At 39.9% G+C, this 27,206-nt stretch overlaps 1 protein-coding gene across 1 annotated transcript in view; it reads right to left on the reverse strand.

Moving 5' to 3' along the window:
- Window positions 1–194: 194 nt before the first annotated feature.
- Window positions 195–27,206, reverse strand: part of LOC145766174 (G protein-coupled receptor kinase 3-like) — a 32,006-nt gene continuing 4,994 nt past the window's right edge. Inside the window, exons 2-21 of the mRNA XM_082577827.1 lie at window positions 24,383–24,459; window positions 22,916–22,986; window positions 22,478–22,576; window positions 21,224–21,298; window positions 20,323–20,384; window positions 19,441–19,492; window positions 18,420–18,511; window positions 15,857–15,944; window positions 11,338–11,419; window positions 9,414–9,544; window positions 7,844–7,938; window positions 6,639–6,813; window positions 6,054–6,154; window positions 5,894–5,960; window positions 5,318–5,489; window positions 4,222–4,302; window positions 3,635–3,768; window positions 2,962–3,081; window positions 2,422–2,553; window positions 195–1,905 (exon numbers count right to left, since the gene is read on the reverse strand). Coding sequence (XP_082433953.1) covers window positions 1,756–1,905; window positions 2,422–2,553; window positions 2,962–3,081; window positions 3,635–3,768; window positions 4,222–4,302; window positions 5,318–5,489; window positions 5,894–5,960; window positions 6,054–6,154; window positions 6,639–6,813; window positions 7,844–7,938; window positions 9,414–9,544; window positions 11,338–11,419; window positions 15,857–15,944; window positions 18,420–18,511; window positions 19,441–19,492; window positions 20,323–20,384; window positions 21,224–21,298; window positions 22,478–22,576; window positions 22,916–22,986; window positions 24,383–24,459 — 2,056 coding nt within the window. The 3' untranslated portion in view covers window positions 195–1,755. The remainder of the gene's footprint in view (window positions 1,906–2,421; window positions 2,554–2,961; window positions 3,082–3,634; window positions 3,769–4,221; window positions 4,303–5,317; window positions 5,490–5,893; window positions 5,961–6,053; window positions 6,155–6,638; window positions 6,814–7,843; window positions 7,939–9,413; window positions 9,545–11,337; window positions 11,420–15,856; window positions 15,945–18,419; window positions 18,512–19,440; window positions 19,493–20,322; window positions 20,385–21,223; window positions 21,299–22,477; window positions 22,577–22,915; window positions 22,987–24,382; window positions 24,460–27,206) is intronic.

A 27,206-nucleotide genomic window follows, 5' to 3' on the forward strand; every position in this document is an offset into this window, starting at 1 on the left:
CTTTAAGTGTCTTGCCAAAAGCAGTCACATGCTCTTATAGCGCTGTCGAACTGGCGCCCTTTCCAGTGCCCCAACAGGGTATCACTCAGCTGTGCAGCCACACTAACAGAATGGCTAAAGTATGGCAAGGGAGTAGATTATTAAAGCGTGTTTTATCAGCTTAAGATTTGCAGCCTCACAATCAAGTTACACAGTTCGCAGTTACAAGTACCTTCTTTAATATATATATGTTGATGCAAAGTGCACACACGAACATCGTACAGATTCATGGGCAACGCGTTGATGCTGCTCCATAAATAACAAAAGATCAAATAATTTCATCACGATAAGTTCATAAAACTGCTTGATTGCTGGACCAACAAACTAAAAGAGGAGATGATGGTAAAAGCTGCAATTTATAAAGATTCTCAATCTAATAAAACATTACAAACAAACCCGCCCAGCCTCTCCAATAGTTCAGCCCGATCAAAAAGCTCCCACCATTTGCAAAAGTAGAGCAGCACTGCTGAAGATGATTCCACAACAAAATATTGTCTAATTTGCTACGGCGACCAGGTAGGTAGATAATATTCGGATCCCACACAGGCCGATGAAGAAGAAAATTATTGCGTAACAAACCAGACGGTCCAGGTTCAATTCCCAGGCCGCTCTTGATGGCTGGCTACTTATTGTGACGCTAACAATCCCATCGCGATGGGATCGCTGTATTTGTAAACTCAAGTGCACGATTTGAAACAAGCTCGGCGGCAAGGTGAGTACCCCACCGGAGAAGTATCGACCAATCAGTGCGAAGGTCAAGAGTCACACGTCCAATTCAAACAATGCGTTCGTAACGTATGATCTCACTGAAGGACGGTTCAACGCTTGCTGATGTCACCTCAGAGCGTTACGCCACCCGATTATGATCTAGCAATCACACTGACCAAAACATATTGATATGCAAACGGGTAAAAACAAAGTCATTCAAGCGGAAGCGCCCCTGGTATCCGAGAGAGAACTTCAGTCGCATGACGTCATAAATTTGTGCTTATGACGTCACCGGAACGCAAGGTGATCATGAAAACGTCCGATTGTGGAAGCCAAGTCATCAACTTGCAATGACACAGCGGATTCAACAAATAGCTGCAATTGTTCCGTCATTGGAAGTTGTCCACATCGCGATGATGGAGGGATTTAGAAGCAGGAAATGTGTGGGCACAAAGAGAGATAACACTAAAGTTTCGACGGAGAGTGGGGCAAGAGAACACCAACTGCATTTCATCGATTCGTCTAAAAAGATGATGGCCGTCATGTGCATTGGCCAGACAGGCTCAAAAACATTAGAAACGTCAGACAATATTTGCACATTAGTTCGTACACTTAAAACTAATATCGGCGGACCATGACTGTGCTCGCATATGGCTCAAAACAGGACACTCCCGAAGTACACGCGATGCTGGGGGGAGAGGGGGTCAGGAGGCGTCATCTGTTGTTGCACTGCCGACAACAATGAACATTGTCCAAAGAGAGAGTGATGATCCAACTCACCGCGTGTGTTGGTCGCTGGCAAGTGCTTCTCAATCTCAATGCCATTGCAAGATCTTCATGACAAGCACCGAAGACCCGGATGTGACATTTCCCACAATACATCGCGTGCAGCCCGAGAAGCCCTTTGCAGGACATGACGATAAAATTTTAATGTAACCGCAGAAAATCAACGACGTCACGTTTTATAACCGCCAGCGCAAAACGTGCCCAACTACGTCACAATGACGTCTATGTCGGGCTGAGCTTGGCTGTTCCAAGCACGGATTCATCGTCGCTTTTGTTATTCGTTTCCGCGTCGGGAAGAAGAACCAGTCTGTGTCTGTAAGTAGGTCCGTTACTGTTCCCTTGCACGGATCGGGTTTGTGCTGCCAGGATCGCCTGGAAAAGAGGAGGCGGCTTGATAATAACACCTAGCCGGTAAATCAACCGTTAGTCTGCTAATGTTGAATCAATGTAAAAAATTCTTGGTTTCCTGGAAAAGCAATTTTTTGCTTTTTCACTCTAAAGCGTCAAGAAGATACCGAACTAACTTAGCAGAAGTATCCAAGAATAATCCTCGTTTGCATATATTTGAATTATTATTATTAACGTTACAAAACTCTGAGGCTACAAACAGAAGGTTGATGACAAAGAAATTGCGTTATATTTCGTTGCTTAAACGAAACCAACCCAACAACGTCCCAGAGGTTTTGGCGCTGAGAAAATTCTGTCGCAGCCGAGAACTCTCCATTTTGTTTAAGTTTCCAGAATATTATTCAAACCCAGTTGCTTTGTTGTCCATCCATCTGCTTATAGCACAGGTATAATATCTAAGAGAAATTCGAAACCAGTTGCCGTAGAACTATTTCCATTATTCGCTCACAGTCCCAGCGAGATGACGTTTACCGGGCTCACCTTATTATAGTTGGCGTCCTCGGCCACGGAACGCTGCATGCTGATAAGCTTCGGCCCCTTCTTCATGACGCGTTTCGCTTGACACCAGGTCTTTACCAAATCGTTCGACCACTGCTCGAACTCAGGGAGGGTCTGACAAGTAAACGAGGATTGTGAGTCATAGTCTCAATCAGCGGGTGATTTAAAACACAAATGAGCATTGTCAAGTTAACACAACAATAATTGATGCAATTTAAACGTGTGTATAAGACGAAGTCTATATAAAAAGTTTTAAAAACTACACTGTCTTCATCTTCAGTACCATAAATGTGCACTGAAGATGAAGAAAGTTATAGCACAGGGACTGCTTACATTTATAGCACTGAAGATGAAGACAATATAGTTTTCAAACGTTTGCTGAACATGAGTTTAGTATCTGCATTGTGAGCTCTTTATTTTTTTATTAGATTAAACAGACTTTCCAACCATTTTACTCCTGAGCATTATCACGTCAATGCAACGATAACTGATGCAATATAAGCGTATAAGACGACGTCATACATCACTCCTGACGACGATATCCTTGTTGCTGTCCCTCGTTGAAATGAAGAGGCAATGTTTCATTCCCTTGGCCTGGCCTTCCTTTACCATCGTCACGGATTCGAAGACAACCAAGTTCTTCTGCAATCAAGTGATCATCACTGTAAGATTACCCAGATACCAAATCAGTCATTTTTACATTGATTCAACGTCTGCAAACGTTGAATGTACAAAATGACTGATTTGCTAACCGGAGATCCAATTACCTAAAGGAATCAAGTCGCCGCCAATGAAACATAAGATTGAGTTGGTTCATACAGTATTCATTCTTTCACATGCTCAAAGAGGGAAAGATGATGGACAGCCGAAAACGTTTGCAAGTTATGTTTTTGCGTTATGACAAATAACGTGTCATTGTTTGGTTTTGTTGGCTTATGATTCAACAAAGCAATGTTTCTTGTCGAAACATAACCCGACAGCATGTCGCCGTTGGCTCACCTTATTTGTAAATAACTCCTCGCCCTACTAAGGCAACCACAAGACAGCATCAAGCATGCCTGTCAAATTATCAGCAGCCCAATTTAGCAAGCAAACTAGTCATTTTTATTTGGATTCAATGTCTACTGGCGTTTAATTAGTGTAAAAAAGATGGATTTGCCCGATGGGGTGTTTCATCAGCACACGAGACACTCACATTTCCTTCTTGGTCCTTCCACTCAAGCCGGTTGGGATAGAGATAGAAGTATCTCTTCTGCCAGGTCGTTAGAGCGAGAGGGCCACACAGCCTATAGAGGACTCCATGCAACACGCAATCACCGTCCAGGTTCTCTGTGGGAGGGGAATAAACGGTTTACCGCTTTATATGAGGTCAACATTTCTTTACGTTAAAGCAACGTGAAAATTAACAAGACTGTTTTCGTCCTATCCGGGTGGTTGAATGGTGTGAGATTAAAACTAAGTGGATGAGAAGCAATTACGTGTCTAGCCACACAACCGTGTGCTCTTGGGCGGTGTCGAACCGACGTCCTTTCGAGTGGAGCCAGACGCAGTTAGCGCTCTGCCACACAGCCGACACCCAAATGATTGATGCAAACAAATTGTTACGTTGGTGTTTGTTTATGATGTCAAACAAAGGAAAATAGGCAACATCGATCGATCTGAACGAGCTACCCGTTACCAGACTGGGTTGTTTGCTTCTGTTGATGTAACAAACAAACACAAGCTGGTCTATTCTATCACAGTCGATAACATGTAGCAAGCATGAAAACGTAGAAGGATCACCTGCTTGAAGTAACTTGTTCTTGGATTTTCTTTTCGCTTCGATCTTGTCGGTTTCATGGTTGACCAGATCGAACACCGTCTCTGACGGCACAATAAAACAATCAGATACGTAATAACCTGATCATTGTTGCACGACAATGCATGCGGCGGGTACAGCGCTATGTTACGAAACTAGTGGCAAGTAAATTGAGTTGTGAGTTTCTTTTTGTTCGTCAAGTGGGGACTGCATGAAACGTTATTGGTCAATAACATGTCCCTTTCAAACTATCCAGGTGCACATCAAAGTCGAGTTGAAGTGAAAGGTTGTTGCACGTCCAGCCAGCGACAAGCGACCTTATCATGTTTGGAAGCGTCAAACATTGCTTGAACAGCACATGTTGCACAGCCATCGATGCTTCGGACGTTACAAAGTGGTTCCTTATGCTCATAATGTACGCTGGGCGAAAACGTTTCATCTATAAACCACATTTCTGTTGTGAAACCATCATGACACATATAGTTAGAGGGTTGTGACTCCACAAGGCTTGTAGCAAGGAACCGATGCCATCTTGCTGCAGAAACGAGTTACGCAAATTGTTCCTATGGCAACGCAATCCACGTAATGGGGTTCTTTATGATTATGACATGTTGGTAGAGAGCATGGGAACTGTGAGGTCACAGGGGAGCACGTGCTGTCATGCGTCATCCAGCCGGTAGACTTCCGCGCAAACTAACCGCAAGCAAGTAGAACTAGGCCTCTCTTGAATGAAACCTCAATATTTTACAATGGAACAAGCCAGGAAGCGTTTCTAAATAAAATATATCTCAGCCACTTGCACCCGTTGCTCACGTCATAAAGTTTATTTGAAGTTTTAGATACATTTGAAGCTTGCTACTTAATTAGAACATTCAGTCTCGGTAAAAACCATCTTGTTCTGGAAATGAGCCATAATTAGCATAAATTCCCTTCTTAGATTAAACATGATGAATCATCTCTTCCATCCATGTGAAACAAAATGAAGAAGAAGATCATAGTAACGCAGATGAATGCCTGAGCCCTGACCCCGCCAATTACTTTAATGACATCCCCTGGTAAGTAACCTCATCCTCAACTCACCACAGATCTCCTTCTGCCACCTACTGGACACCACCAGGTCAAAATCTTTGTACTGGTCCTGATCAGTGTCGGTAAGCTTGATCCCCTTTGTTTCGTCATCATCGAAGTTGCCGATGTCGAACGCGTCGGCCGCATTCACTTCACCACGTGGAGGCGTGAGAGGAGGGAGGTACTGTGCAACAGAACTCGTCAGGTTCAGATTTTCTTTACGGAAGGATTCGTCACCGAGCACGATACATAATAAAAGGATAGCACAAACACAAAGTAACAGCAAGACCAAAGAGAACAGTTCGAACTTTAACGAAACTAACCACAAGCAAAAACTTCAAATTGTCAACTTCAAAGAATCTGCGTCAATGGTTCAAAGCCTCTCTTAGCCTGTAAGAAACTGAAAGGTTCCCTAAGGGTTTTCTAAACCCACGTACACGCCATATCGAAAAATCAAAAGTATTTTAATTGCGGGTCGAACCGGCGACCCCTGGAAGACATTTCTAAAATCGCCAACCTATGCGATTTTAGGTGGCCATCAAGCGATTGTTAGCCAAGTTGTACATGAAGGCAACAATGGCGGCTCACCTTCTGGCGCTCCACTTGTGACCAGTCTACGTCACTGAAGAAAGGAGACTCTTTCAACTCTTCGCCCCTGAAATGTTGGAAGATTTATCAACAAAATTCAGCGTAAAACTTTAGGCTTAAACACGAGCGATCTGGTCCAAAAGGACCCAATCTAACTCACCCTCTTCCGCGACAACCCATCCTCTCCCTGGGGTCCTTCTTTAAGAGGGCGTGCAGGAAGTTAGAGCATTCCTTAGAGAATTGATCAGGCATCTTCACTTCCTGTTACATCACAAAACATTTTCTCAGAAAAGTTTTCGATGATTGTGGTTCATTTCAAAGACTACTGTGCAGACCACAGTTATATGTTTATTACGCACATACACATTAGATAAGGCACATCCCTTAATGTAGGCCAAAGATATTAAAAAAACACATCATTGGCAAACTGTCAAAACATAATTATGCCTCAGCAAACGAGTTCACGTGTTAACAAGCGACATATTTCGTCACGGTAGTTCATCGTTCAACAAAAAACTTTTTAACATCCATCTTCCAAAGAGATCAAGATTGATCAGTGATGGAAGTTCACAGATACTAGGTAGCTCCATCTTCAAGCAGAATATTAACCACCTTGCCACAACAGTACACAACAGCATGCTTTCTCTAGGAGTCTAGGTGTAAACCCAATGTTCTTTTGAGCGTAGTAATGCAACTCTAATAAACATTTGGCAACACTGAACTGAAAATAAAAAATCCAACACACCATTGTCAGCGTCATTTTGTCGATCTCTGATTTGTCTTTGGTCTTGTGGTTTCGGAAAGGGGAATGTCCCCTCAGTAGCTTGAAGAGCGTGCATCCATAGGAGAACCAATCCGCGCCCGTGTCGTAGGCGGTCCCGCGCGACAGGACCTCAGGTGCAATGTAACCATGAGTGCCGCTGAAGACGACAAGGTCGCGCGTTAATTATTCATTAGAGCGACAACAAAACGATAACCCGCGCACTGATCAAGTAGTAAGAAACATAGCAAGATATTGAGCAGGTTATACGTAGATTCAACGTGATGCTGTGTCTTAACACGGAAACACAGCGATAATATGTTGGTAGTTAGATGTGTTTGAGGTCCAGGAGCCGAGGCCCGAGGGTCTATCCTTTTATGTTGTTCCTTACGATGCTCTTGAATTAAACTGTAAGGCTACTAGAGAGCAGCCAGTCAGCTTCGAACGGTGTAAACGTGAAAATAACATTCTATTCTTTGCAGTATTTTCATCGTGATCGTCATCATGACATCATTCATGACATCATCAGCACTATTGCAGGAACAAATCGAAACCTACACTGCTGTTGTTCCCAATATTCTTACGGGTGCCGCTCCTTTTCATGGCATTAAAAAGTGTGCAAACAGCTAAACCTCATAGAATGACCCAGACCAAACGCTTTGTAAAAAATTAAATCTATATTTAAGTTAAAACAAAAAGATTGCTTAAGTTCGACACCGCTTAAGAGCATGCGGCTGTGTCTTTGGCAAGACACTTAAAGGCATGCCTGAAGGTGGACACGAAGATTGGCTTCCTTGCCTTCGCGTCCACTTAATTTAAATTTTCAGTTAGGGGGAAGACTGGGTACAATAAACAAAAATGTGTGGAGTTGTATGTACGTGACATGGAAAACGACGAAACATGATCTTCCGTAGAATTGAATTAATTATAAAATATTATTCTAGCTCTAGAAGTTCGTTACAAATTCCAAAAAGATGCCACTGGTAAAAATAGAATCACCAATCAATAAAAGACTTTTGTTATCACAAAAACATAGAAACATTACTTAACATACTGTTGGAGTGATATGGATTTCCAGCATAAAACTACACGTTTACAAGTTCGGGCCAACTATGTTACTCTTCCAAAAACCACATTGACGTCATCTACATGGTTGTTCAAGCGGCAATGCAAACAAGGCTGTCACTCACACGCTGGCGTGGGGTTTCTTCTTTGACAAGTCACAAGCGAGGCCAAGATCCGATATCTTCGTGTGACCTTTCTCATCCAGCAGGATATTGGCAGGCTGGAATGCATTGAAACAATACGATCGATAAAATTGGAGCAGAACTGCGGGTGATAGCGAGTGGTACACGCAACAGATACGTATGTGTTTCAATACGTATATATAGCTCAAAATTATGAATTGTATTCACACCAGTTCGGGAACGTACTATAAAGTGAAATACGAAGTGATCCGATACTTCATAGCAAACACTGGGAGTGAAAAAATGAGATTATCATAATACTAAGCCTTCCACACTATGGCCACGAAGGGTAACCAGCAGCCACCGGCCAGTTTATTTCTCAATTCTCAGAGCCGATTTTCCTTCAGCAACTACGCCAACTCAATTCATTTTATTCTGGGTAGAGGACAGCACTGTTTTTTTTTTTATAGGCGCATTAACCGGGTATCGAGCCAGGGTGGCTTGATTGGAAAATGAACGCCTTAACTGCTGCGCCATTCTAAGAAAACAAAGACAAACAACATGCACAACAATGGACTTTGGTGTACTGAAAAGCTTAGGTGTTCATCAGGACAATTATCGCTATTATTCGCTCTGAGGATGCGCATTGTCATGGTGCGCGAAACGTCAGTGAAGCAATAAATCGACCTGTTCATTGTTGCTTAATTACTTTCACTTTCATCAGATGAACGTTGCAACTAGGACTTTCGTGTGCAGCATTTAGGTCACGGCGGTCACACAGAGTGTTATCAATCATAACTAGAATAGAACTTCAATAGTTCAATCACAAATTTACAAGTTCAGAGCCATGAAGGGAGCTAATCCACAAAGCTAAAGAAATTTTATTCATTACATTCGACTGCACTTGGCTCTTGACAGCTTAAAAGCTAATTATCTCTGCTGTCAGGCTTCTACCTGACTCAGAGGCAAAAATCCTTTGCAATATTAATATTTCAGGCTTGGTTGCATTGGCTTAAACATTTCATACAATTTTAGCGTAATCATACGTTGTTTTAACGTTTTTTATATCTACAGTAGTCTGCTGTTTTTGCCAACCAACCAAACACAGATATATAAAACATTGTCATAGAACTGTGTACCAGCCACTGGTACACTGTTTGTTGTGTTGAGCAACAGGACGAGACGAATGATAAGAGACAGTCAACCGCTTCAAGTGGACAGTTTGCTGGGTGGTTCACAAAAAACAGAAAAGTTTCATTAGTCATTGTCATAGAAAGCAGGAAACTGAAACCTCTGACTGCCGCTTCACAAAGTTCATGGGTTTTCATTAATGAGTATGATTGAAAAATAGATCATCAAAATAGGTTTAGAAACAAATAAAAACTGTTGCAGTTACAGCAACTGTACAACTTCATAGATTTCGATCGAGCGTGGCATTTTGTGACGTAATAAAATAACCGTCACAGACGATCGATTGATGCACGGTGATGTAGAATTGGTGACGTAAACACAAAAACATTTGCGCAACATGGCGACTTATCTAAAGAATGACTTAGGCGAACCTCGTACTTACCTTGAGATCTCGGTAAACGATGCCGCGAGAGTGCATGTGGTCCAGACCAAGAAGAATCTCGGAGGCGTAGAACCGAACCTCGTTCTCTGTGAACGTCCCTCGTTGCGTCAACTGGTAATGAAGGTCGCCACCTTGAGGATATAAGGATATAGTTCAGCACCGACCGCACAGCTTGTTGCTCGGTCAAGAAGACAAAAGGTCTGAAGTTAAATCTGAAATGGTTCGGCCGAGTGGCAGCAAAGACAAGGTGGTCGCCTTTTTTACAAGGTTGGCAGGTAGGTAGGTACATGCCGCCGAACACAGTCACTTTTAGCTGCATTCAAGCAACGCAAAGGTCGAACCACTTTACACTTTCACTCGATCAGATGTCAGCGTGGCGAAGATATTACGCGACAATGGATTTGGCACTATGACGCTTGATTGATGTTCAGTCATGCATGCACACTGCCCTGTGACGTGAAAACAAACAGACTGTGGGTACGCAATATCCACTATTTGTCGTCACATGCATAAGCGCATCACGTTGGACGACTGTCAAAACATTGCTTCAATGATACCAAAGTCTTGTTGACAAGTAAGTTGGCACCACGTGAAACGAGAAATCTTATTGGTTAACAACAAAGGTTAACTCAGGTCACATCGAACGGTCAGATCATGCAAGTGCAAATGAGACAAAGCCATCCTGTCATAAATCCTTCCGCAGTTCGAATGCCACTGCGGCTTGTGCATTCTGCAACCTACCATGTATGCGCACAAAATGACACGACTTCAACGTTGACAAATGTTGATTTAACGCAATGCTAATCGCAAAAAACATTGGTAATTCGAAGATACAAGCGTACTACTCGCAAACGTGGCAGGCAAGAAATTTCAATATTTCCCAAATATTTCTGCAAGCGACACACCTCTATCGGAGTGCAGCCTTGATCAGATTACGTTTAATGATGTAATGTAGGCCTTGTTGAGGTGAACTGAGCGCTTTAGTTGCAAAGGTCCAGATCAGTTCTTACATGCAGCCCTGCGTCAATATCCTCTACAAGTACAGCATGCGAAACTACCAGGAATAACCTATGAAGGTTTTGTCAGTCCGAGGATAAAGATTCAAAAACAAACAGAGAATAAACTCATCTGGATTTCATTTAAACCATGCGATATTTCTATTATAGTTTTTGTATTTCATTCAGCGTGATACGCAAGCACACTGCAAAACATATACAGTGCTACTGCTCTTCAGCATGAAATCACTTAGAGCTGGAGACGTTGTGGAAAATCTGTCTTGTTTCTATCAAAAACAAAATCCAACAGCAGTTTCTTGAATAATTGAGAGGCTACAGCTGAAAGAATTAATTTCACGTAATCTACTGCTGCACCATCAGGCGGCAGCTAGAGTGGTCAACTCTCCAACATAAGCCAATGATAACAGAAGGTTTTGAAAGACTGTTGGTTACGCTAGCTAGGTCAACGCCAGATCATAATGAAGGCGACTGTGATAACACAAAGCCGATGACAAGTGATCTAATTTAAGAAATGATGGTGTGGCCAAGTTATGAATTAATCGAATTGCTGCCGCTACTTGAAGTGAACTTATATGTAGAGCAGATGAACAGCAATAAAACAGTGACTTGCAAAATATTGTGTTTTCCTGCTTTGTTATTCTATCGCAGATGCAAATCGACCTCACATGCAAAGCAGCCAGACAAACATGGCAAGGATTACGTTTCCTTTTATTTATTCGGTGTGAGGCTACACACCGAATAAATAATATACACACCATTTCCCAGGCTAACCATAAGCATGGCAACTTTTCCAAGCAAAGCAATATCTGACAGCAACCCAGCAAAATGTGCCATAGTAACAATGCCAACAACGCATTGTGACGACACAACTGGAAGGAAGCTAGTTTGGGCAGGACACACTAACTCACCATTCATTAGATCAAGGAGGAAGCAAAGCTTGTCCGTTGATTGGAAAGCGTACGAGATGCAGACTATGAACGGAGAATCAACCTGTGCAAATGGAAGTGCGTTAACGACATCATAATGGTGGAATAATTGCGTCATAAAGAAATCAAACATCGTAAGTTAATGGACAACCATAACTTCTTGTAAACTTCATGACAGCTCAAACCGAAACATCTTCGGACTATAACAAAGAATGTAAATATAGCTCACAAGACGTCGACACAAAATACATTTAGTGGCACAATAAAATTCTCTGCATTTATGGTGAACTAGAAGACAAACAGAAACACCATAAATTGAACTCCATAGCTGTGAATCACACCAAAGCAGTAACGCACCAATGCAATCAGCAATTACCCCAATAGCTGAAATCAGCTCCTCTCAACATGAACTATGGACGAAAGTGTTTTGCATCAAGCAAGGACGCTATGATTGATTGATGTAAGAACATGGCTTAAATAAGTACCGTCTGATGATCCCAATAAGGGTGAAACAAGCTGTTATAGCTTTTAGGTGAATAATAGGCTCACTATTTTAACATACACAGTCATCAGTACAAATACTGGTTGATAATGTGCTTTAAGTCGAGAAATTTTTCTTAAAACCAAATGCACTTCTTCCATAAAAAAGGGGTTACAGCTGTGCAGATCATGTGCATTGTGCAAACCTAATCATTAGACGGCAATATAGAAATGTAGCTGCTGAGGTTCACACAAAAGATTAAGGTAAAAATAAAAACGTCATAAGAAATATCTTACCACAGCATACAGTAAAGTTGCACACCAACTAAACAAGTCTTGACAGCTGAGTCAGTAAACATTAAACAGCATCAATGTGCAATTGTAAACAAACATAACTTGCCCCCATGAAACCCAGTTAGGAACAATATCATCACCAAATCACCAGTTCATCCCTGGGGCAATGATATCCTACCCAGACAGTAAATCAACCGTTTCACATTCATTTAATGCCTTCAGACGTTAATTCAATGTGAAAAAGGGTTGATTTGCTGTCTGAGTATTGCGTGGCTCCGGGCATTATTCAGTTATTCATGCCCTGATGCATCATGCAGTTGAGCGACATGCTCCCTTATGCCCAAGTCAACGCAACTCATGAAGTGGAAGCGAAAGATTTAACGTCTCTTCCGCCTTGGTTCATTTCAATTGGAAATAAATGATGAAAAGCCCTTCAAATCAACTTTCGTGATTTCTCGGAATGTAGACAACAACGAATGATGAATTCTTCAGCCTTGAACAGTAATAAAATAATTCCAGTCAGTTCATCAAGAATTAGATTGCGCTGCTTCTACACTGAACACAATACTGAATTTGTCTTGGTCTGAAAGGACATGAAATAAATAACAGCACCTTCTCTAAAGATGGATCTCAAGAGTCATATCCTTCATTGCCTGGAAATCTGAGAAGCCTACATATTTGAAAGAGATCTTCCCATCATTGCCTTCAAATGGATGTAATCGACCCCCCACAAATGAACATGAGCGTGCTTTCAATGTGGTGTATGGCAAATGTTGGAAATATATTCTTTTGCCGGACTCGAGTTTACTTCGGGTGGTTGGAGTTTCTTGCCTTTTCCGTCCACTTAATCTAAATCTTCAATCACAGGGCGTCATCCTAGATATGACAAGCTGGATTCATAGAGGTAAACCAATGCAAATTAAAGGAGTGAACTCATTTGGAAAGTGTCAGTGACCAAATAAGCAACAAATATCGATACTGCCTCACTGGAAAGATGGGGTAAAACATGTCTCTAATGAACGCTATAATCAATACATGGCGACCATGCAATCATCTTTGTGACACTTTATGCTATCAATGAACTGCGGTCGTCCGCCTTTAATTATCGTGCAATTAAAATCCTGTCAGTCACACCAGAATAGATTACGTGCCATAAAAAGCTGCTCCTAAAATCAATATTGCTTCCATGAAACCAATAGACGTGTGCCAGCATCACAATTTATCCTTTGTTTGCTAGAGTGGCCGACTTCAATCAGGCCTCTTGTGGGGCGTTGACTGGGTACTCAAATTTAAAAAAAAAAAAATTGGGAATGTTCAACAAACTCGGTCTTAATTGACTACTCCGGGAGCCTGAAAGGTTCGAAACGCTTTAAAGGTTTTGAGCCGCGACACACGCAATAAACATTTTTAAAAATGAAGACAATTTTCTTTTTTGAGTCATGTTACTATTTTAGAAGAGCGATTTAAAAAGTAATGGGAATCGGGGACGAAACGACACAACATTTCATCAATTATTAAAGAAGATGCGAGCTCATCAGATTCTTCATGCGGAGGAAGCTTAAAAACTGAATGGACCTGTTCGTAATACGCCTGCTCTTGAACAAATCAGTTCTCCAGGTAAATTTAGCAAAAAATTAACAACAACAAAACTCTGCATTCGATTGTTGGGTAACAAAATACAATTGTTGTGGTGTTTGTTCTATCCAACCAAGAGACAATATTGGTGCGAAATCAAACAAATGCATTAAATTTCGCAAAACCGCTGGAAACTCTGCATGAACAAACAGTTTCATGGCTTTAAGAAATGTGGGAACGACAAAACTGTATATTCCGATTATTAATCATTTACTTGGAATGTTGAATAGTGAAGCATTTGCTTTGAAAGTTGAACCCAATGTGCTCAAGTGGTTTCGGAAAAGAGAATTTTGATAAAATACACATTGCACAAGCGCCAGTATATAAATTCCAGCAGAAAATAGCCTTAATATCTACAACAGAAATCTTCGTGCACAATTTCAAAGCAAGCTATCATCAGTTCTCGTGCTTTCCCGCCGTGCATGACAGCTCAATTGCAAAGCTGTCACTGCTGGTATGAAAATGACGACAGATGATTCGGTCCTTCTCGCTGTGACGTCACATGTCATCAACACATCATCGCACCAGTGCCAAGGGAGAGCATGCCGATGGCTTGTAGTATCGATTTCCCCGATAGAATCACTGTGTACCACCGCCACTAATGGAGTGACACCCTAACCACATCCATCCTACATCAGCCACAAGCGTTGATGAACGTGCTCGAATAAATCAGGGCAAAGCATCACCAGTTCAATTCCCAATTGGAGCGATTCAAAACGTTTTTAGGATATTTTAAGCAAAGTCAACTTAAAATGTAACACCTTACTTTCTGATGACGTCAACACAATCAAAATTTATGTCGGCTGGTATTGTGTGTTGTAGCTGCTATGACAAGCAACAGGACATTGTGAATCTGGGGTGGTAAAGGATAGACTCTCGAGTCTCGGCCCCAGAGGCTCACACGACGACAAGAACAGACACAAACCTTTCGTTCGTTCGCACGCGCTTTACAGCAATTGCCTGAAGGAAATGTGCAGCCTCACTTAAACCACCACGAGTTAGGCTTAGGATCTTTGTTATAAATCAGAATGTCCGATCGAACTTTAAGTTAACTTTGCTCTTTCAGTTATGCCGGCAGAAGCATTTCAAATATACCAACTATGACGCGACAGATGAAATCAATGAATCAAATATTAAGATGAATTCGTTTAGGATCGGCAATGTTTTGTTTCCAAGCTATTCAAAGCTTCTTATCTTTCATTAGCCACACAAAACTTAAATTACAACGGCGTAAGACGTTCCTGCAAGTTACATAGAAAATCGATTTTGTGAAGTTATTCTTGGTTTACTGTCAATGTACCGCAAATATACCACTCTGATACAGCAACTGCACCCTTCACTTGCAACTGGCATGGGGACTATTGGGGAGGGGGGAAGCAAACGCAACAACTGTCCAAGACAGTAAGAGTTAGGTCGATTCAATGTCGCTAGACGATAAAACGATGTCAATAGGTAACTTTTGGAGGCTAGGGTAACGCTAAAAGGACCTATCGAAATTGGAAAATCTAGGGGGATAAAAATACACAGCACTTCATGTTGATTACTCGATAGCTCATCAAGCACTAGGCGAGCAGTGCATTGATGTTTAACTTCAAAAGTATGAGATTATCATTGCAGCGGTGATGGTTATATCTTTACTGGCAGACTTCCAAAGCATGGTGAAAAATTATAGAAAATGTTTGGAAAACAATCAAGACACACCAAAAAAGGCTTTTCACTGCAACAAATGCACAATCCAGATGATATGCAATGCCATTGGCTTTGCGCAATCGATATTATGATGAAAACTGTGTACTTTTTAAAATGATCCCATAAAGATTGGTCAAAAAACGAAGTTAAAAAGTTAACAAACCAATCAAAGAAGGTTTTGGCGGCAGACGAACACGAATGGAGACATGCAAACAAGAGTTGAGCACCAACTGTGAAGAAGCGTTTGTTTTAAACAAAATACTGAAAGATTCAAAGTGAAAGCAGTTCTACAAAGTGTATCAACCAGGCAAAGATACACACACACTGCGGTGTCTTAAAATAGCTTAAAAATCAATACCGTATGGCTTCTCACATCATGAGCGAGCTACTGGAGATAACTCACCATTTGAAGCATGCGCCGTTCGTTGAGGGAGAGAGCTTCACCCTGCTTCAGTTTAATTCGTTTCTTGTCCAAGCATTTCATTGCATACCTGGGGAAACACATGTCTCAGTCACCTCCTTCGTGGAATGGTTATGTTTAAGAGTTGCGAGAATAAACTCGTAAAAAGTCGGAGCTCGTTTGTTCAACACAAGTGCTCGAAAATAAACCGACGCCGAAAACATAATGGGAAATCTTAACACACACATCTTTGTGCAAAGTGAACAAAAACTTTAATCCAACGCTGTATGTGTAGGGTTAGGTTAGGTTCACTCTTTCTAAAGCCATCAAACTTTGGTCTAAAATAAAGTGTAACCATCTTTTAGTGAAACCATTCTTCTAGAAATGTGGATTTCTAGAAGAATGCTTAAAATTTCATGGAAGGATAAAATCACAAACAAAGATGTACTATCCAGAATACAAACCAACATGGAAATTCTACAAACAATTAAATCAAGAAAATTGATATATTTTGGCCACATGATTTGCAATAATTCTATTCAAAGACAACTACTAGAAGGAAAAATGAACGGCAAACGAAATAGGGGCAGACCACCAAGACTTTGGACTAATGATATTGAAGACTGGTCAGGACTTAATTATAAAACTGCAGTAAAAAAATCTCACAACAGAGAAACTTGGCGCCTCATTTCCTCCAACCCTCGACGAGAGGAAGGAACTTAATGATGATGAACCATCTTTTTTCTAGGTGGTATGTACGAGTTACTTCACGATTTGATTAAGGTGTTGCCAGATAGCTCGCTACAAACGTGGTGCTCTGTAGCATAACACACCAGCTGCTCTTTTATGTTTTTTTTGTTAATAATCAACCACATTAATCAACAACAGAGTTCAACAATAAATCAATTAACCTGATTAACCACCATGCCGCAAACGATGCGTGCAATTCAATTTGACGTTTGAAATTGTTAGATGGAAATAAAATAAGTCGAAATGCAAGAAACGGTACAAAAATTCTGACAAAAACAAAGCACATAAATGCCATGATGGTAATTTTTGGTGGTTTCATGTTATCGGCCAGTGATATAGGTAAAGCTAGAAACGCCAAAGAATGAATTCACTAGTTGGCCATCTGTCAACAAGACAATGAGAGGTACGTTCGATTTCTAAGGTAAACGTTTGTAACAACGTATCACCACATGCAACATCGGCCGGAATCAAACCAATAACCTTTGGTTGTTGAGAATGCAACTCCAAAGCAAAGGTAGTCTTCACTTCAACACATGACTTCATCATCCAGCCAGCAGATTAGTTCATTCTATTAACGTTGATTCAACGTTCGCAGACGTGGAATCAATGTAAAAGTGGATTCATTTGTTGGCTAGGTAGCGACAGTCGTGCGCTAGTGGGAGGCGTGTGGTTATGTATCATGGAAAGCCAACCCGTTGCTGGTTGGCTATTAATCATCCTGCCAGCGCCCAGCAAGCGGATGCAAGACTGCATGAGCTTATAGCGCGACACGCTTGTGACGTCATAACGAGGAAACAAGCGTCTGGCAGTTTTGCTTTTTTCCTTCATTCATTAACGGAAGAAACAAATAAGTTATCTAACTGGGGTGACGACAGCCAATGCTTTGTAGCTTGCACCAAGCAACAGTAGAAAATATCTGCAGTTATTTAATAAGCTACAGTCACATGTCATCACTGCCACGTGCGGCAGACACTTCGTATTATTGATGATATAATAGTGTATTGTAATATGGTTGTGCTTCGAATATAACATGATAAAATTATTACCGGTAATATGATTCTGCACCTATTGTTTGAGCTTTACCAACATTGCGAGATGTTTCAACTGTGTGTCCATAAATTAAACATATTAGTAGATATATGACTGGAGCAACCAGAGGACCAACTAAAGTACAAATCAGTGATCAAGCAACTACAAAACGCGACCAAGACGTAACAATGCAATATACGTCCATGACGTAACAATCTGAACAATCTAAGTGTAGGGTGCGTTCCTTAGGTGTAAAGCTATAACAGGATGTTAATGCCGTGATCCGCATTCATTCCGACGTTTCGTCAATCAGACTGACTTCTTCAGAGGGCTAGATCAGATAATCACTACCTGTCTATCATTCAAACAATCAACCATGTTCTTATCATTCAAACAATCAACCATAACAAATAATATCAAAAGTAATTTAAAGTCGCCAATATCTGATTGACGAACGCCGGGATACATACGAATTATCACTACCAACACACCGGGATGGTTTTACTCTTTCACCAAATGATTATTTAACAGTACGAAACATTTACCAGCCATTGAACTATCCAGACAGCAAAATCGGTCGGTTTTACATTGATTCAACGTCTGCAAACGTAAAAATGACCGACTTTGCTGTCTGGGTAGATGACAGTCTCTTTCAACTTTTATGTACAACCATCTTGTTACGTCATCAAATGACAATTGAAACAACAAAATCAGTCAAGACATAAATTAAGTTGGTCGTGTCGTTCAACTTCAATAAAGTAAGAACCACGACGATGTATTGACTCACATGGTTCCTGTGTCAGCCTTGCGACATCCGTATACCTCCCCGAACCCTCCTCGGCCGATGATCCGATGGACACTGAAGTCGTTCATTGTGAGCTACAACACAACATTGTCACGTCACAGTGATGTATGACGTATGTGTTGCCGCACAACCTATCAGCGACTCACGGCCGGGGTCGTCGACGGGCCGTAAGCATATCCCGCCATTATCATACGGGCGAGACATGACCAGGACAAGACATAACCGGCCTAGCAGCTTAATATTGCATCTAGTTTGTCTGGAAGAATGGCGCTTCAAATTATGACGCCATTAGCAGCGCCATTAACACATCATAACAATCGCACTATGTTTGCAGTTGATATCGCCATCTTCATCTTGACTGCTCGTGTCTTACCAACAGATGGAAATCGCAAAAACATACTGTGTCAGCATGTCAAAAGCGAGATGCAATTCTACAAGTTTGTATCAAGATCTTGCTCTAATCCGCTTATGTTGGATTTCTACCACGAAGAAATTGAACCACTTCAATGCTGAGCATCAATAATTAAAGACGCTAGGGTCATTTGGAGCTGATATACAGCGCGGCATAGATCACCTTCTACAATTACCAGCCGCTGCGTCAACTGTACGCCACACGTCGACAAACGACGCATAGATTAACAACAATCAGTTCATCGGCCTCCCGAGTGTAGGGTCAAGCAAAAGTTTCCCATCTGATCAACAGGGCAACGTCACACCGGGTCAAGGTTAAGGGTTTAGAAGGGGCTTTCAAAATTCAAGATAACATAACTTCAACCAACTAACCAAAACCATTTAGATGCTTAAATTAGATTATGGGGGGTGGGAGATAAAGGTTAAAATGAAGAACGTTTTAATGCTTCGCTGACGTCCCACACTCAATGGTAATGCACATTGTACATCCTCATTCATTTAATAAGTATTGAATTAGAGTAAAGCAATGAAATGAAGTTAGTCAATAGTGAGTCTTCCTTTTTAGGCTACACAGAGCAACATCACAACTCACATGAAGACTTAGCTCCACATTCTTCCATTGGAGGTACCTTGTGAATTTGTCGCTGAAAAACAAGAACATTAAATACCATGCAGCACAATTCGACACCAGTCCCATGTACTGGTTGTACAGCCTATAATGTGGTGGCAATATGTTGGGATCTTAAAGTCGAAATAGGGTGATGGCCCTCACTCACGCCGATTCAGCACTTTGTGATCAGACTCAAGATGTTTATGTCTCTAATGCAACGATGGACTGCGGACGAATCACGACGCAAAAATCATTTTCAAAAATAAATCTAATTGGTAAATAAAATTAGCCAGGTTTACAAATTTGTATAATCTACTGATAAAGGTTTCGATGTAGCGAAGGTGGCTTCTGGTCCTCCAGGAACAGAAGCAGAGATAGAAGGACATCAACGTGCACGTCATCACTTAAAGTTAAATACTTGAGAAGTTTATGCAACATTGAGGAAAACATACAAGTGACAACTTTCGCGCAAAAAGCAAAAGAGCAGAGCTATTTACAGCAACGCGCCAGTCAGTCAACACTGCACTGTGGTTGCGATGTTGGCCTCTCAGTAATGCAAAGGAAGCGTGCCGGTCGTCATCTGCACGTGAAACGTTTGCTACAATGAGATTCAACAAAGCCAAAACGTCGAGTTTACTTTCAAAGGACCTGATAAAGTAGCGATTCTTAGGGATGAATCTACCTCCGGCTAAGAGATTGCATTCGGTGTGGATGTGATACATTGCATGCATTTCGTTCGCAAAATAGTTCGGTATTTACTAAGGATTCAAAGCCCATTTTTCAAGAGCGTAAGTAAGTGGTACTTCAGAAATGACTGGCACATTACTATGAGATGTCTAAATCACAAAGAAATAGTTGCCATACCTGCGAATGAACGCTTCAAAGAACTTCTGTTTTAAGGTCTTTCGAAGTCCTTTGTCATAAACCTGATGAATAAGAGCAGTTATAATTGCGATGAAAAAAAGTTATCCACCTTGTAACCACTGCCTGCTGACTGTTGAAGCCAACATGGGCATGAACCATGAAGTGACATGAGGATGAACTTGTATCAGCTGACCACAAGAACTACAATTGAGAAAACATAAAAGAGATAAACTATTTCACTATTTTCGGATTGTGGTGTTTCTAGACCGAGAGAATACACAGAAGGATGCGGCCAATGGAAAACTCACATCAATGCATTAGGGTAGGAAATCTCTTGCAGAACCTGCATGACCAAGTGGTGAGGGCCCTGGTTCGACACCGCTTAAGAGCATGTCGTCAAATGCTGAGTGGCGTCCGGTCAACTACAGCTCTTGATTTCTCAAAAGAGAAATGCCTACGACCCTTGTTAGGGCTATCGCCCACTGAACTAAACCTGGATAAACCATAAAAGCTTGATAGATTGAGTGGGCAATTAACGTTAACAAGATGTATCTTTGATCTCAAAGCACATTAACCGCGGTATCAGCTTAGGACAACGGCCTCTTTCGCTTTGATAATAATGGAAAATAATGTACAATGCTGTAGTTTAGGCGTATCCTATCTGGGACAAACGCAACACAAAGAAAAATAACCAATAATCAAATTGCAGCAGAAACAGCAACATTGCTTTCAAATCAAGCCGACTGCTGATCACTTAGACTATAATAACACAAGTAACTTATATTTCGAAAATGCATGCACTGTGGATTTAGATTTAACTGCAACAACGCGAATTATGTAACAACTGAGATCCTCTGGTCTGACAAAATTAATCATTTAAGAAATTCCTTCGGTAACCAACCTGAAACAAATCGGGAGGGGAATCCCCTGTGTTGAGACAATCTATTATTTTGTTTAAATCTTCAGTGGAAATGTGCTGCAAAATATTGAAGAAGAAAATAAAAATATTGTATTTTCAAGCGCATAATTACCTATTAGTTGTTACCGGCAAATATATAAGTCTAATTAGTTCTGAACAATGTTGTGCTTCGTCGTTTCAAGAGTTCTAAATTTCATTACATTATCATTGCTCTAAAAATATAACTGAGAAAGGTTGAAGTAGATGCATGCAAAGTTTTAACAGCAATACCAGCTTGGTTCACGTGGAACAGAAAGTACTGAAGAAAACAGAGCAGGTGAAGATGCTAAAAATTTGGACAAGGATTAGCTGTTTTTTGGTGGCAAAGCCACCTATGTTCATGTCATACGCCAGCCTGTGCAGTGTGCAACACTGCGTTGACTCATCATACCGAAAATAAAAAGCAGTCACTAAAAGTGACAAGGGACAGAACAATGTCAGTGCAGTTCGCCAACTTTGCTGCAGGAAGCAGCGAGCTGATCAGAGAGATTTGTACAATGTGGCAGCGATTAACGTTTCATTGAGTTAGTTTAAAAGCATGTTCTATTTATACAATATTCCAAAGGGCTAATTGCCTTAGCTTGGCTATTAATCCAACGCAAGATTGGCGCATAAAACTACTATTTTTGTAGACAAAAATAACACGTTAAGAAAGTATATCAAATTTAAAGTCGCGGTAAAATGTAAGAACTACTAAACCAGCTTAAAACTTTTATGTCATCTGAGTTTTAGAAAGCCCCAAGCAAAATATTCTTTATCTCAACGAATCTCGCATAATTCCGTACACAGCCACAACGCAATGTCAAGTTCATCGGCTTGCGAGAAAAGTAAAATTTAAAAGCGATGAATTCCTTTCAATTAAAATTCTCAATCGGCACCTACGTCTCAATCAAACTGTTGCCCATAAACAGCTAAACACTAATTACGCATCGCAATAACAGGCTTTCCATCAGCATAAACTCTACACAAGTCAAATCAGTTTCTTGGACAGAATGATCCATGAGCTTCAAAGACCCAATGATGTGCAGCTGTCCACATTGCCAAAAACATGGATACTACTGGAGGAAAAGCTAATCGAAGGACGACGGTGCGTACCAAGAGCTTGACTGTGCCAAATATATATAAACGTGCTAGGTTGCGCCAAGCAATTTCAATACTAAGTGCAATGTATCAAGTACCAGCAGCGATGCTACTCACATCCGCATAAGAAGAGGCTGGCTTCATGTACCGGTCGAACATCATCTTGGCTTGCTTCAACCGATCGGACTCGGTGTCCAGAGTTTGATAATCCAAAATCTAAAAGTGATTTACGTCATTTGTTTTGTAGAAATGGAACAGAACTGCGAGGTAAACCTGCTGTTGACGAAGCTGAAAATGTCCACGACCTACAAGAGCCGACTGATGGTAGACGACGGAGCACTGATACTTTTAGCACACGGATATGTTGGTTATGTGCCTGATAGGATACAAACATTGGCGGTCATGGTCTTCAAAACTTATCTGCCATTTGACATTGGTATGTAAGGAATTGGTTTTAAGTAGCACACGCATCGGTCAAAACCAATTGTTTCATAGGCTACCGATATCAAAATCAACCAAATAAATTCTTACTACGACAGAGAAATGACAATTTACCTGTTCGTAAAAGAGAAGCTCTGGAACCTCTGCCCCATACACCGTGCAATATTCCTTAAATAGCTTGTAACCTAAAAAAAACCGTAAGGCATACGATTACAATTACTTACAAATTGATTCATTGAAACAGAGCGCATTTACTTTGCGAAGAACAAAACAACAAAAAGCGGTAAACCTGTTGTGGAAATCAAACGCTTCAAACCTGAACTCTGGCAAGGATACAGAAAGTAGCAAGGCATAGCTACCATCCACAAAAACCACTGTGTTTAATGTATGATACTGTACCCATTGAAGTGAATGAATGTCAAATCAAATAATTGACAGGCCAGTAGACATGACATAATTTTTTCTAACAGCAAGCAACAAACCACAACGTTGAAAAGTCAGTAATATAACATTCCTGCTACGTTTGTATATATACCAAAATATTGTAACCGATTCTTGTGTAAACATATGTACCCTGTACCGCAGTGAGACGACATAAATAGCATCACAGTAGATTCAATGCTAAGCACTACGAGCCCTTCTTTTTCAATGAATATTTGACAAGCTTGAAGTTTAGCCTCGGGCAATGTTGGATGTGTGGCGCTACAAACTTTCATGGAGTTATGTTTGAGAATGCCATGAACACAATGCAAGCATGTTTCTTGGCCTATTACTTCTTATGATCTCCACATGTCATTGACACAACACGCCATCAAAGCAACATAAGAAAGCTTTACACAAACAGGAACATGTATATTGTATGCGTAGGTATAACGTGGATAAACCCATCGAAAATAATAAATTTCACAGCCAATTTCACTTCAAACAGGACCATCAGGTTGCGCATCTATTCTTCAAATAAAATTAGAATTCTTCATATCTATAGTGTTTTTTAACTTTATTTAAACACTTCATGCATTAAAATACCGTAATCTCGCATTTATAATAATGCAAAAATAAACAACAACAATTTATTCACTCAGTTTTCTCAGACTTGTTATATCTGAGCTGAGCCTGTTTGGATTAGCGCAAAATTTACATTCGAACAGGAACTGCAGAACGATGATTGCGAAGCTTTTGTGATTTTGATTTGTGACCGGTGTTCCATGGAGCACTAGTCAAGCTGATAAATTTCGTGCGGAACATCTGACGGAGTATCACGGAACAGGCAACAGCAGTATTACGCCGAACACTGGTTGAAAATCATTGCGAAACGTAATGCTATTGCTGGCTGGCAGTGTGATCAAAAAGAAAACAAGTAGGATTCACATCGCATTTGTGAGCGATATGAGTTACGAAATTACGCATTTCATCAGGTCAATGTACGTTATGTCAAGATGTGGATTATATGTGGGTGTAATAAACTCCTGGTGACAGTGATACAACTTACATACGATGCAGAAGATGTGAGGCCAGGCACTGATAAAAGTGAGTCAGCAGTAGCAGTAGGTACCATAGTTTTAATACATGAACAATAATTACCAATTTCTTGATCAAAAATCTCATCAAACTCCAGCCGTCCTCTTTCAGATAAGTATTTCATCATCAGACAACGAATACTAAACAAAAAACAAAACTATTAAGTTTAATTTGTTTATAACTTGAACTTATTTAAGTTCAAACATAGTGTTTGAACAACCTGTTTTAGCCTGATGCTGTGAGTTCGCTGTGGTAGAAGCAGTTTGCACTAGCTTTTGCATCTACATTTGTGAAATGGTAAGAATATTGCATGTGAACTAGTAGGGACAATAAATGCATGACACAGTTTTCCCATCCAGTTATTGCTGATTACAGATACAGAAATGTCCAAAATATTATGAATTACAAACAGCAACTGGGGTAATTCCATTATAATTCAACCAATTTCAAGAAAATTGAACACCGTCACCTCTCAGAGTTTTTATATTTTTGGATATTTTAAAAATACAAAGAAATGATTAAGGACATATAATACCGTATTCTAATTTTTTTCTCCATCTTATTTGGTTTTCAGGTAATCGTAATCGCATATTGAATAATGGCATTTTTGCCACTTGCAAAAATGAAAATATGAAATATGCGATTGCTCGAAAATCAAATAAGACAGAGAAAAAATTAAAATGCATTCTTAATCATTTTTTTGTATTTTTAAAATATCTAAAAATAAAAAAATCTGAGAGGTGAATGTCTTCACCATTGGTTGAATTATAATGGAATCACTCACTGGTAATCCAAAAGAAAGCACAAGGAACAAAAACATCCATCTCTGACGATTTCAAGCAAAGTTCTTGATAAATATTTTATATCACCATTAGCTGAGGTATCATGGCAGATACACTATAATCTCATCAATAATTCAATCATAAAGAAAATTTGCCATTTAAATAAAATACCTTTAAAACCTTTGAAGCATTAAATCAATAAAATTTAAAGACATAGAAACCTAATTGTAGTTAATAAATAATATTACATTATATAATAACTATGTATAATTTTAAATTTGCAAGCAAACATATCCTCAATCTCATAAATATTCCTCAATTGCAAACATATCGTAAAGTGGGACATTAATTTTGAAGACTTCCAAATTAACAAAGGTGAGATTAAAAAAAACAACTTTAAGAAACACAGTGTTTTTGGAAGAATATAATGCAATGCTTGAAAGCAATGCAATCAAACATCATGTACTATTGCTGATATACTTTCAACACTATAATATAGTTCCAAATTTTTACAAACAATAGCACTTGCAAATAGCACCCGCACAATATCGTTTCTTTTGCATTTTGACAAAGAAAAATAAATTGAAATGAAATTTAGCGCAAAATGTTTGAACTATTAAATTGAAATGTTTGCTCACGTAAAATCGACATGTATCCTACGTCACCGTCTGTATGCAAACCAAAACTAAAATCGGAAATTTCAACAGCACAGTTTGAATTTTTACATTAAAAATGATAACAGAGAGATGTATCATTTATGTCCGATTCTTCTGTTCTGTTTTCTGTTTATAGAAAATTTTGCATTTTATTCCACAAAATCGTTTCTTTTGCCTTCTTACATTTTATCCTGTGTTTACCTTTGAGTGCCTTTCCAGACGGCAAAATCCGTCTGCAGACGTTGACTCAATGTAAAAATGACGAATTTTGTTGTCTGGGTTCGTTTGAAATAAGTGTTTTACATCAAAACAACATTTTTCATGATTAACAATAGAGGTTAATGAGATAAAGTCTCAGCGAAAACGTGTCAACTAAAAAAAGACAGTTGCCAAATAGCGTTTGACATAAAAGATGAAGTTAAAACCTCAGTGGCAGTTTAGAATAAACCTGGGTTTCGGCGTTACATGACCTGGTATTTTAGTTTTGGTCTCAATCTCATCATCATGATTCGGAGTGAGATCTTTGTTAGATGATTCACAAGGCTAATTGTTCTGTGGAGTGAGCATTCTGTTGCTACGGTTTACTTTGGTAAAGTTATGAATATAGAACGTACCATACCACTAGGATCTTTCCGGTGTCATAAATATGATTTAAGATCTCAGTGGTTAGGTCTAAACCCCATTCATCTAAAGCTTTGGTAATTTCAACTATAAAAGAAACAATATTGTGGAATAAAATACAAAATTCTCTAAATGAACAGAAGGCGTCGTTGGATTTAGAATTTTGTAATAGTTGAGGATTCTAATATATTCTAAGTTTGCATACAGACGGTGACGTAGGATACATGTCGATTTTATGTGAGCAAACATTTCAATTTAATAGTTCAAACATTTTGCGCTAAATTTCATTTCAATTTATTTTTCTTTGTCGGAATGCAAAAGAAACAATATTGTGGAATAAAATACAAAATACAATTTAAAACTGTAGCCGATTAGGAAACTAGCCAAATCGGACTATCCGAATCGGACTGTAGCCAAATAGGGAACTAGCCAAATCGGACTAGCCGAATTGGACTAGCCGAATCAGACTAGCCGAATAGTAGCAGACCCTATATAAAATCCTAAAACAAACATTTCTCTTGTGTCTTGTACGTAAACTACATAATCCTATTTGAGTTGCTGAGCTTGAGTTTACTTAGTTAGGCTAGCCTACTGAATAGAAAAAAAGATGAACTTGCTGTCATGAAAGTCTTACAAGAATACAAGAAAGCTTACAAGCAAGTGTACCATGTCACATAGGCTACAATCTACAATTCTACATCTACATATGTAACAAAAAGTGTGGAATAGGAATACGCATTAGGGTGGATAAAAAAAAACGAATTTTTGAGTTCAGCTTAGTGCATCTGCCAAAAGATGCAGTTTGGGCTATCTTTTACATTGGTACTT

This window comes from Aplidium turbinatum, chromosome 3 (assembly GCF_918807975.1).
Source record: "Aplidium turbinatum chromosome 3, kaAplTurb1.1, whole genome shotgun sequence".
NCBI lineage: Eukaryota > Metazoa > Chordata > Ascidiacea > Aplousobranchia > Polyclinidae > Aplidium > Aplidium turbinatum.